Source organism: Poecilia reticulata, chromosome 10 (assembly GCF_904066995.2).
Source record: "Poecilia reticulata chromosome 10, P_reticulata-male-v2, whole genome shotgun sequence".
Lineage (NCBI taxonomy): Eukaryota > Metazoa > Chordata > Actinopteri > Cyprinodontiformes > Poeciliidae > Poecilia > Poecilia reticulata.
The window spans coordinates 25,239,842-25,252,186 of record NC_088839.1 but is presented as its reverse complement, the minus strand read 5'-3'; the positions used below and the strand labels follow the sequence as shown (position 1 = coordinate 25,252,186).

The window sequence follows — 12,345 nt, the reverse complement described above, 5'->3', positions numbered from 1 at the left end:
TTTAATGAGGGCGTCCACACATCCTTAAAAAGTCTTAAATTCATGCACCTAAAATTATATCCTTATGTCTCAAATTCGTTTTTCTTAAAAAAGGTATGTTGGCCTTATATATTTAATCACAGGGCTTAAATTTTGAGATGACAGGACTATTTAGCCAAACCAATTATAAGCACTTTCAAAATTGCAAAACTGACCAAAATGCTGAACTGACATCATATAAAACATCACTTATAGATGTAATACCCACATTTTGATTGTCGTCTTTTTTCCTCTTTTTTTTTTGTCAAACGTTTGAATCGCTTCAGCATTGCTTTCTGCTACTCCAGGCGGTTGAGGCTACTGCTAACTAGCTGCTAATATACCTTTGCTAGCCGTAGACATGAATATTCATATCTGTGTTGCTAACTAGCGAAGGTGTATTAGTAGCTAGTTAGCTAACAACGGTACGTTAGCAGCTAGTCCCCAGTAACCATTGTTTCTGGTTGCTGCCGTGGAAACAGACTGAGTAAAACTAGCTAGCTAGCTAGCTTTTTTTGCGTCCATCATAGTTTAAGTGCAGATTTATCGCCAGCTGGCTTGACAACGTTCGCCTCCGCCACTGGCTCACTTCTGTTGCTAACCCAAACGATGCTACATTAGCTCGGTGCTATGGGGCTAAGACTCTTACATTCTTTCGTGATAAAAGTCTTAAATGGGTCTGACGTTTGTCGTCTTTGCACACGCCATGTTTTCATAAATTGGGGTTTATGTAGGTAAGTTTGCTGAAGCAGGTGTGTTTGGTGCAGGTAGAAAACCCGCTGGAGAATAAAACCAGCCTCTCCATAAAGCTTATCAGCAGAGGGAAGCATGACGTGCATTTCCCGGTAGACAGCTTGGATACATTCTGGACTTTGTTGTCCTCCGTCTTCAGATTCTGGGATTTTGATTTCTAGAGCAATAAAATAAATTATCTGGAAACAGAAGTTGTTTCTTTTTTCCTTTATAAAAAAAAAAAATAAATGAGCGGTAAATTTCCGCTAAAATAAACTTGGGGAATTTTGAGATCTCAGAATTCTGAGTTTTTTTCTAGCAAATATTCAACAGTTGGAGCTCAGAAATTTCCTTGTTTCTGGAAATTTTCTGAGATTAACATCAAGACGCCATGGGATTTTTTTCACGCACATATTTGACTTTTGGAGCTCAGAAATGTCTTTGTTTTTTTCTAGACATTTTCTGAGTTTAATCTCAACATTTCAAAAAGAGTCTTTTTTTTTTTTTGTTTGTTTGTTTTTGTCGTAAATGTATGACCTTAATATACCGTTCGGAAATAACTAGAAGGAATGTGAAAATTGCACCGCATCCTGCAACACAATCCTCTCTTTTTTATACCTTTCCCTTCCACTAAACTTTCCATGGCTGGAAAGTTTACATTCCAGCTTCTTTAGAAGCTTCGCAGTTTTAACTGAATGACTTAATCTTTCTTATGTTTCAACATATTAAGACGCACAACAATAAAAGTTACTCAGGTTGCGTCACCGCAGCAGAGGTTTCCTGGATGGAGTCGGTGTCTGTTTCCTCATTCCTCGGTCAGTCCAGTAAAGGTTAATCCAGCCTAACGCTGCAGTCAGACAGGAATGTGATTCTTCAAGTCTCCTCAAGGAGAAGGAGGAGGAGGATTTGCTATGTGCATCTGGGAGTGATGGAGGGAGGAGTCCCTGCAGGTGGGAGCTATAAAGCCAGCGGGCTGAGGATGAGCAGCCACAGAGAGCCGAGAAGAAGCCTTCATCATGGGGAACTGGTTTGTCAACAATTGGTTTTCAGCCATCATAATAGTGAGTCCTTATCCAAACTTTGAGGATTTATTAGAGCTTTTAGCGGAGTTTTGCGCACTGGTTTTGCGCGTAATTATGACTGACAAGTGCAGTTTGCATCCTTTCTGAAAGAGATCCGCTTTCTAATGAGCACTTTTTGTTTTTGCAGTCGGTCTGGATGGGCCTGAATATCTTCCTCTTTGTCTGGTTTTACTTCGTGTATGAGCACGGAGAAGAGTTTTACTACACCCGTCATTTGCTGGGGGTAAGTAGTGAACACGAACGAAACCGTGAAGCTTTTCAGCGCTGCAGAAACTCCTCGCATACTTCGGATTTTTGAAGCCAGTTCTGATTAAAAAAGAAGCAGAATCAGGGGGACACACCTGAGATTTGGAGGCATGATAAAAAAGAGCCTGGCTATGACAGACCAGGGGTGTACAAACTTTTTGTCACAAGTCAGAAGGATTCGCAGGACTAAAACATTTTATCTTGTACTTTTTGGAAATAAAACATTTTCGCAAAAAAAAAGAAAAGAAAAAAAAAGTATTTTTAGATTAATGTAAAAAAAATTCTAGAAAAAAATTGACATTTGTTTTTTAGTCTTTTGAAACTTATTACAAAAACAATTTAAATAAAACAAGTCAATTCATTGTAACAAAGACATCATTTAGATCTCTCCCTCTTTGAAAACACTTCCTGTATTTCACCAATTTTAATGAATTAATGAATACTCAAACTGTCTGTGACTCTGAATTTGGTGTTTTCAACATCAATAATCAACATTAAACAGAGTAATAATTTGAGGTAAGGTGTGTTTGTCCCTCCTGCAGCCTGCCTTGTCCTGGGCCAGAGCTCCTGCAGCCGTCCTGAACTTTAACTGCATGCTGATCCTGCTGCCGGTGTGCAGGAACCTGCTGTCTCTGCTCCGAGGATCCTTCGTGGTAGGACGACGTTTACACGCCTCATTTCACACCACAAGCCATATTTACTGACAAAGACTCTAGTAGATTAAATCTGGTGAACATCTCAGCTTTCTCCATGTGAAAATGTTATAAAAGTTGATTTAATGTGCAGAAAAGCTTAAAACTTCAAAAGTAAGAACTTAAAGGTTCAGATAAATAAGGTGGGGAAAGGCCATTAAGAGATTTAAAATTATAACATTATTTTTAAAATGTAGGAAGTGGGATTTAAAAAGATTTGAAAGCTGGATTTGACTACAAAGAACATTTGTTTTATTAAAGTGAAACTTCTGATCAACCAGGTTTCTGACAGTTTTATTTAACCTAAAACCTGATATCTGTGGTGACAATTAGACCTGTTGCAATAATCAATAAATCAATTAATCACATAATAAATTAAAACAAGCTCAATAATTTTTATTTGCATGATTTATTGTTTTTTTTCTCTTCTCCATTTCTACCAAAACTGAATGATAACAGTCTTCAGTCTGCTGCTTAGCCCTTTTTTGAAGGGCAGTTTTGTTTACAGAGACTTTATAATTCATTTTAATTGTTGTTTATTTATTTTCGATATTTATAATGTCTTTCAGTTCCAGTGTTAAATATTCATTAGAATTTAAAGTTTATTAATCTTTGAGAATGTGTTCTTGCATTATACCACTTGAAAATGGTCTCAAAATAATAATAACAGTGGGGCCAGTGGCGCAACTACACATTATTCAGGTGGATGCGAAAACATAAATCGGCGCCCCCCCCCCCCCCCCCACCCAGGGAAGGTACGTCAGGGTGAAGGAACGTAGAAAACAAAAGCTCTCTCTAACCCCCCCTCCCCCCCCCGAGACGAGGATACAGTGAAGGGTAAAGCTGCTAAAATCGCCTCGTTATGTGCGTAATGTGAAGGAGCGTAAGGCGCGCTGAAGTGTATGGGAAAACATCATCGGCGCGCCGCCCCCTCCAGACGGGGTTTTGGCGCCCCCTCTGGTGCTGCGCCCCTATGCGTTGCATACCCTGCATACCCACTTTTTGCGCCACTGAGTGGGGCCACTAGCGGAACAAGTCAGCGTCGGGCCGGGGGTTGCGGGCCACTTACCGGGCCCTTAACGAATCACCGGGTCCCTGTAACGCTTCAGGTTGTGTTTAAAGGAGGAGCAGCCGCCCCCCCCAGTCCTCCCTATAGCTCCGCGCCTGAGTGGGGCGCTTTTCTATGAAGGGATTATGGAAACAGCGGACTCGCGCGCAACTCAACTGCAGAAGAGCCGGGCGGCCGTTAAACGCTCACTGGTTACCATGGTTACCCGCATTTATCTGGCTGTTTTAGCTAGCAAGTCGTCAGTTAGCGTACGTCTAACACAACGTGATGAAATTAGTTATTCTACCAAATTAGCCACAATAGTTAATGAGATGCGTGTTAACGACCCGTAAACATTAAATGCAGATGAATCGATAAATGACGAGAGAAAATGGTCCAAACGTCGGATATTATTAGCAACATTGTTCACGAAGAGCTCTCCGAGATATGGCTTCTCCACATTAAGTAGACAAAGTAGGCCACTTCAACACAGCTCCACGCATAGTACTAACAAAGGGACTATTGATAAGGTTTAAATGGGACAATAAACTGTAAAACCACTCCTTACAGTGGCATTAAGAGGCCGATGTTGAGCAACTTTGTGGTTTTGTGGAGAGTTATGACCTTAGATGTTTCTAACCCTGGCTTCCGTCCATGTAACTCTTTCAGCGCTGCAGCAGAACAATGAGGAAACAACTGGACAAAAACTTGACTTTCCACAAGCTGGTGGCTTACATGATCGCCTTGATGACAGGTGAACTCATGCACCCATTTCTAAACCAATCCCACAACTTTGACAGGATTATTACATTTATTTAGCTCTTTGACAATTAGTTTGACATTTAAAATCTGCTCTAACAATACAATTCCTTAATGTGTTTATGTTGGAGCAATTATGCAACGAGATGCTTATCTGTCTTATTTTCCCTTGTAAGCATATGAGGAAATAGAAGTGGAAACAATGGTTCTTTGTGGTTGTTTTTAAAACATGTTTCCTGATAATTGTCAGTTTTGTTCAGAGATTAGCTTTATGCTAACTAAATTTTGAACCTAAACTTGATGCTTCAAAATTGAAGTTGCTATACAAAGTTGCTTGTTTTTCTATTTTCGGATTTCAGACAAAAGAGGAAAGAATACAGTTAAAATAAAGTTAAAGAAAACACAGATAGCCTAATGACAATGTAAAATCCTTGGACCAGTAATAATGTCTTCATTTCTGGATAATTCATTTACAATTTTACAATATTACAGATAAAAAAGGCTTAAAATCCTGTAGTGATTTGTTGGCCCTTGTCAAAAGGACAGGATATTTTAAATACCTCTGGGTTTTTGTTGATTCAAACATGTTAAACCTGCAGTTTGTCGGCGTTAGGATCCTTCCTGAGTGCAGGCGGTTCTGGAGACAGCAGAACCAGAGCCAGAAACAAAGCGGTGACCTCTCTCCTGTTTGCTCTCGCAGCCGTTCACATGGTCGCCCACTTGTTGAACGTGGAGTGGCTGAACAACAGCAGACAGGGAGTTTACGACAACCTCAGCACCGCTCTGTCCAACCTGGAGGAAGACACAGACGATTCAGACCACAGAACCACCTACCTGAACCCGATCCGCAAAAACGACATCGTAAGTCCTGCACCGAAGCCCGCCATGTTTACGTTTCCGATGCAAATAAATAATATTCTGCCACATTTCCCCATAAATTAAATTAATTATGCATTCAATGTGGCGGTCAGGATCAAAGAAAAATCACTTTTCCCACAGGAAACGCCAACTTAAATGAAACAAATTAAATAATGTTTTTGATTATGGACCACAGCAAATAGACCAGATTCTGCCATCACAAAGGAGAATGTCTTTGTTTTTTCATATCTCAGACATTTTCTAGAAAAAAACATCTACATTTCTGAGTTTGAAAATTTGCTCCAAAATTTCAGAAATTTTGAAATAGATCTCAGAAATTTTCTTGAAATGACATGAACATTGCTGAGTTTCAAAGGTTAAAAATCTGAAACTTAGAAATTTCCATTCTTCTTTTTTTCAAACATTTCTGAGATTAATCTCAAAATTTCAAAGTTCCTTCTACAAAATGTTTAAAATCAGAAACTTTTTTCTTTTCTTTTTTTTTAATTTCTGAGATTAATCTCAAAATTTCTGAATTTCTTCTAGAAAATTGTCAGCTTTCCAAACTCAGATGTTTCTATATTTTTTTTAGTAATGTCCTTGTTTCTTTTATAGAAATTTCTGAGTTTTGTGACAAAAATGTACTCCATTACTTTCTTAACCCTAATATGCTGTCATACATAATAAACTGTAGTTTTGCTTTCAATTCAGCAAAAAGCATCAGGTTGGTGAAATATTCTCAAATAGGATTAAAGATGTTTCCTCTTGTTTTCTCGCTCTGCCTCAGGATCCGCAGCAAATCCCCACCTACTTCGTCTTCACGTCCATCGCCGGCCTCACCGGCGTCATCATCACTCTGGCGCTCATCCTCATCATCACGTCCTCCATGGAGGTCATCAGGCGCAACTACTTCGAGGTCTTCTGGTACACACACCACCTCTTCATCATCTTCTTCGCCGGTCTCGTCATTCATGGAATCGGGTACGAGAGAATTTGTTAGCTCTGACGTTCTCCTTCTCCTGCAGCGTTGTTGTTTGTCTCGTCATTTACCCGCCTGTCTCATCTTCAGGTACATCGTCAGGAGGCAGGATGAAGAGTCGTATGAAGAACACGACCCCTTGTTTTGTCACAACCGCACAGAGGATTGGGGGAAGATTCCTGAGTGTCCCATCCCTCAGTTTGAAGGAGGGCCGGCTCAGGTTTGTGTTTTCTCTCTTCAGTTCCTCCGTCTGATTCTCCTCCCAGTATGAAGAACGTCATAGTTTCTTCCTTTTTCTCTGTAGACCTGGCGGTACGTGATCGGCCCAATGGTTATTTATCTATTCGAGCGTTTGCTGCGCTTTGTTCGCTACATGCAGAATGTCCAGTACAGAAAGGTAAAACATCAGTTTTATTATTATTTTTATGTGTTTTCTTGCTGCTGACTGATGTGAGAGCAGGGCCGACCAAAGCCTTTTTGGGGCCCTGAGCAGATTTTCATTTGGGGCCACTCCCAACCAACATGTCACCACCAGATGCTTCATCTTTCCTACATTTATTAGCATAATTTGTAATTAGCTTACATCACACCAGTGTTATTGTTGCAATTGATTTTGACCTTCCAGGAGTAAAAAAAAAAAAAAAATTGGGGGGGGGATTTTGAAATGCAGAATGGTATTTAAGTATGTTTATGATTTTAACTATTTGAAAGTATAATTAAACACTAGATTTACAGTAAACAAGGCGACAAATTAATATCTTATCTTTCCCCAACAGTGGCCACAGTCAACAGCAGGAACTTATTAACCAACACTGCAAAAACACAAAAGTATTTTTGTCTAGTTTCTATTGAAAATATCTCAGTACGTTTGAAGTAAGATTAAACTGACTTACATAATATTGATTAAAAAGTACTTGTTCTATTGACAGATAATTTTACAAATAACATGAGGAAAATATTTTGCTTTAAGTGAGATAATCTGCCATAGAGCTGGCGCTATTTTAAATCAATGTTAATGAATTATTGGCTTAAAATAAGCTCACGTTTCTTGCTGAAAAGTTACTTGTAAATTTTCTTGTCTTATTTCATGTGTACTAAAATATTTGCACTACAAACTAGGCAAATATTCTTGGTAAGATTTTGAGTTTTTGCAGTGTATTATTTGTGTAACAACTATAAAAATAAAACGGAAATAGTTAATCGATGTGTAATAGCATTGTAGTTTGGATTATTCAATGTTATTTTAAATATATTTTATCACACTAGCTTAGCGTGGTGCTGCTCTTGGGCCCCCCTGCTGGTGTGGAGGCCCTAAGCAGCTGCTTAACTCCCATATTCCTTGGGCCGACTCTGACTGAGAGGGTTTTTTTTTTGCAGATTGTGATGCGGCCGTCCAAAGTGCTGGAGCTGCAGCTGGTGAAGAAGGGCTTCAAAATGGACGTGGGCCAGTACGTCTTCCTCAACTGCCCGTCCATCTCGCAGCTGGAGTGGCACCCGTTCACCATGACCTCTGCCCCCGAGGAGGACTTCTTCAGCGTCCACATCCGCTCGGCCGGCGACTGGACGGACAGACTCATCGACATCATGGAGAAGCTGCCGGAGGGAGCGCAGGGGCCCAAGTAGGTGTTCGCATTACGAACAACAGTCAGGTTTTCCAGCAAATATCTAACAGGTTGAATTTAGAGGGAAATTATTTATTTGGTTTTGGTTGTTAATAGTTTAAGCTGCAGAAACATTGAAAGTGAATAATGATGGGATTTTTACTCCAATCCGATATGAGGCATGTTTGATTTTATTTTCACACCAAACATTTATTAGTTTCCCTCTTAACTGCCTAAAGTGTCAGTAAACATGTTACCTAAAATCAAATTAGAAAAATAAAATAAATATGTACTTTTTTTTTCCTTTTGTTTTTTACACTTTTAGAGGCTTTTACGAAACATAAAAGTACGGCAGAATATTAGGGTAAAACTAATCAGTTTTATATAATTATGAGGATAAAGTTAGAATATTACGTGACTAAAGTCAAAAGTAATAATAATGTTGTAATAACACGACAATAGTCATACAACAATAAAGTCAACATTTTTGAAGATAAAGTTAAAATAACTCATAATATTACAAGAAGTCATTTTACAAGACGGCAATAAAGTTGTAAAAACACAACAATCATAATTTCAGAATAAAGTCGTAATATTAGGAGAATAAAGTTACAATAATACTATAACTCTTAGCAGCTTTTAGGAAACATAACGGTATGACGGAGTATTACAGCAAGTCTTTTTTAATTACGACAATAAAGTCCAAATAATAAAAACGTCACAGTATATTGAGAATAATCCGACCTTAAAGTTTTATAACGCTAATAAAATTGTACAAGAATAAAGTCAAAATAAGAATGTCAGATTAAGAGGAAAATCGTATTACTGGAAAAAAGTCATAATAATACAAGAATAAACAGGACTTTCTGACCTGCCTGTTGTTAATGTTCAACTACTGAGATTGAAGTCTGAACAAATAATTGCTCCTGCTTTCATTTCGACGCATCAGAGTAAAGAGGGCTGAATATGCAACATTTCTCCTTCTCTGCTTTGTGTTTTTGTTTCTCCTGAAATCCAACACAAACTCACTGTAAGTTGTGACGTCTGTTTGTCCTCAACTGACCTGCTGTCCGTCTTCAGGATGGGCGTGGACGGGCCTTTCGGGACGGCCAGTGAGGACGTCTTCGACTACGAGGTCAGCATGCTGGTCGGCGCCGGCATCGGCGTCACTCCCTTCGCCTCCATCCTCAAGTCCATCTGGTACAAGTTCAAAGACAACGACCCCAATCTGAAAACCAGAAAGGTGAGCCTGCTCACGTTTTGTCACGGTGACAAACTCAAGGCCCGGGGGCCAAATCTGGCCCGCCACAGCCTTCTATGTGGCCCTTCAAGATAAAAGCTCTGAGCTTACATATTATTTTATCAATCAAATCAAATCATATTAATCAGTCAGTCTAGTTTTTTGGAAAAATTCTCGCAAAATCAAAAGATCCTCACACTGCTTCATGCTAATGCATAATAATGGTCAAAAACATCAAGTTTACGTGACGCTAACTTCCACCTGCAGGTGGCAGTATTTCCTACTTTTATTATGATCTGTAATCGATATGGGGAGTAACAAAGCAAAATCACACTTACTGTCTGTTTTAAGCACAAACATTTCTTGCTAATATCTCTAAAGTAGCTCCACAAAATCTGTGATTTTGGTTGCAAAAAAATAAAAATACATTATTTAATTTAAAGCTGCTGCCACCATGTTGTGATAGTATGGAATAAAACTGATAAACTGTGAATAAGTCGAGCTCTCTGCCTTCTCCCAGAAACAACCAATCAGAGCCAGGAGGCGGGTCTTAGCGCTGTCAATCAGCGCTTTGACCCACAGAGTCTGTTTTGAATGCTAAGGCTAGTTAGCATAGCCGCCAATAATAGCGAATAAACGGTTTTCCTGTAACAGTAAGTCGTTTCTCCACCAGTAACTCATTTAGCATCGTGTTCATGAAGTTGATTAACAGCGCTTCTCCTGGCTCTGATTGGTTGTTTTTGGCATTTCTTAAGATGGCAGTAGTAGATCAGGGAGTAGGTGGAGGAGATTGATTTTTTTTTTTACATCATCTGTCTCACAACATGGTGACAGTTTTAACAAATATGTAAAAAAAAAATCATTTTTAATAAAAGTGACATAATGCAGCTTTAGAGACAAATTAAAAACAGATATTTCTTCATTTTAACAATTTGTTAATGTTTTTTTTTTACCAATTTATCCAGGCACAAGCTTTAACAACATATTAATAATTATACTCCTGTGTAAGTGGGAGCGGTGCCATTGTTCTGACACACCTTGTTGTATTTACTGGTCTCAGATCTATTTCTACTGGTTGTGCCGGGAAACCCACGCCTTCGAGTGGTTCGCCGACCTCCTGAAGGCGCAGGAGAAGGAGATGGAGGAGAGAGGCATGGGGGATTTCCTCACCTACAAGCTGTTTCTGACCGGATGGGACCAGAGCCATGTACGAGTCCAAAGTCCAGATTACCCATCATGATTTCCTCATGAACGTCGCCGTAAACCTTTTTCCTTTTACTGCCATCAGGTGAATTACGTCATGGTGAACATGGATCGGGAAACGGATGTGGTCACTGGGCTCAAGCAGAAAACTCACTACGGCCGACCCAACTGGGACAAGGAGTTCGAACAAGTCCGCAAAGAGAACCCAACGTAAGGCAGGCGTTTTATTTCATGTCCTCTTTTTGGAAAAACAAAATTTTCTTATTGCTGAGCGCATTAGGGCTGTTTTAGATGAGGAAAACAGGGATGAATTTCTGCCAAAAAATTCAGAAATGCTGAGATTTATCCCAGAAATGCTCTAGAAAAACTTGAAAAATTTCTGCGCTTGAAAGATTAAAAATTAGCTCTGAAACCAACTAACTTTTTAAGATTAAATATCGGGAATTTTCTCTAAAAAATAAGAACATTTGAGTTTCAAAATTCAAAAATCTGCTTGTTTTTTTGGAGAAAATTTAATCATAAAATGCCTGTTTCAAGTTTTTTATAGAAAATTTCCAAGATTACTCTTGAAATTTCAGATTTTTCTCTCATTTATTTTTTGACTTGTGGCACTCAGGAATCTTATGGATTTTTCTAGAAAATTTCTGAGATTAATCTTAAGATTTTAGTTTTTTCTTGCAAATTCTCAACTTTTGGAAATCAAAGATTTTCAAACTCTTTCTAGAGAATTTCTGAAATTAATCCAAGGAAATCTGCTTTTCCTGCCAAATTCTGCAGTTAAATTTTCTTGTTTTATCAGGAAAATTTCTGATTTTTTTTGGCAGAAATTTACTCTTTTTAAATGCGTTGTCATACTAAATAAGTTTAACATTGGACTTCCACTCCAAAAATAACAAGGAATAAATTACTTTTGAGTATTAAAAATAACACTACTAAGTAATTTAGGGGACCTACAGAATAAAATGTGATCGGTTTTTCTCATGTCAAGATGAGCCATGAAATTATGACCTGAACTTGTTCCGCAGGTGAATTTCATTGGTTGCTGAAGCCATTTATGACTGAAATTAACAGATTTGCAGACGTTTATAGTTTTGGTTTTGTTTTGGTCGTCTGCAGGTCCGTGGTGGGAACGTTCCTGTGCGGACCCGAGGCGCTCGGGAAAGTTCTGGAGAAGAAATGCGGGAAATACTCGGACGTGGATCCTCGCAAAACCAAATTTTACTTCAACAAGGAGAACTTCTGAGCCAAGAACAAAACGACTGTTGTTGAGCAGCTGTGACTGAGGGCTGGTTCTGGTTGGGGAGGAAACTCACAGATCGCTAGTGACTGTAAAGACTCACAGCTGGCTGCAGAACCGGCCGGGTGGGTTTGACTTTTAAATTCACTGGAAAGAAAGGAGCTGCTTGGGCATTAAGCTCAGGGTTTGTCATCTTGAATCATGAAGTCATTTCCAGTAAAAGTTTTATTGTTACCACAAAGTGTGAAGCTAAACAAACTTGATCTGTATATTTAAAAACGCAGCTGGTTGTGCTAATTTGGGATAATAATGTGCTGATTTAGTGTTGAACTATTCAAATCCAAACACAAATGTAGAAATGTTTAAAACTTTGCAGCTTTTCCTTTTTTAAAATTACATTTTCTACTGACTGCTGAAGCTTTTGTACATTTAGCCTTTTTAAAGCTGTAAATATGAACATAAAGTTTACATATCTGTATACACGATGTACATCCTTGTTGTCGCCTCTTACTGGTTGAGGAAAATGGTTTACTGGAACAGAAAAATAATAAAAGCTTTCCAGCGTTTCCTGAATGGCTTCTTTCTTCCTGACTAGAAACAAAAGCAGGTAAACAAGGAACCAGGTAGCAAATTAAAGCTGTGGCAGAGAG

At 38.8% G+C, this 12,345-nt stretch overlaps 1 protein-coding gene across 2 annotated transcripts; it reads left to right on the top strand.

Annotated features, from left to right (window-relative positions):
• Nucleotides 1–37: 37 nt before the first annotated feature.
• On the top strand, nucleotides 38–12,268 carry nox1 (NADPH oxidase 1). Of its 2 annotated transcripts, XM_008420668.3 has the most exons (13): nucleotides 38–1,811; nucleotides 1,960–2,055; nucleotides 2,621–2,731; nucleotides 4,488–4,572; nucleotides 5,278–5,438; nucleotides 6,223–6,416; nucleotides 6,505–6,634; nucleotides 6,719–6,811; nucleotides 7,792–8,033; nucleotides 9,096–9,258; nucleotides 10,316–10,462; nucleotides 10,544–10,668; nucleotides 11,575–12,268. In XM_008420668.3, exons 1-13 carry the CDS (start codon nucleotides 1,767–1,769, stop codon nucleotides 11,699–11,701), a joined length of 1,719 nt encoding a protein of 572 aa, XP_008418890.1. In that variant the 5' UTR covers nucleotides 38–1,766; the 3' UTR covers nucleotides 11,702–12,268. The 2 variants fall into 2 exon arrangements, with proteins under 2 accessions (XP_008418890.1, XP_008418891.1); XM_008420669.3 differs by lacking the exons at nucleotides 38–1,811; nucleotides 1,960–2,055; nucleotides 2,621–2,731 and adding an exon at nucleotides 3,693–4,292.
• Nucleotides 12,269–12,345: the final 77 nt, after the last annotated feature.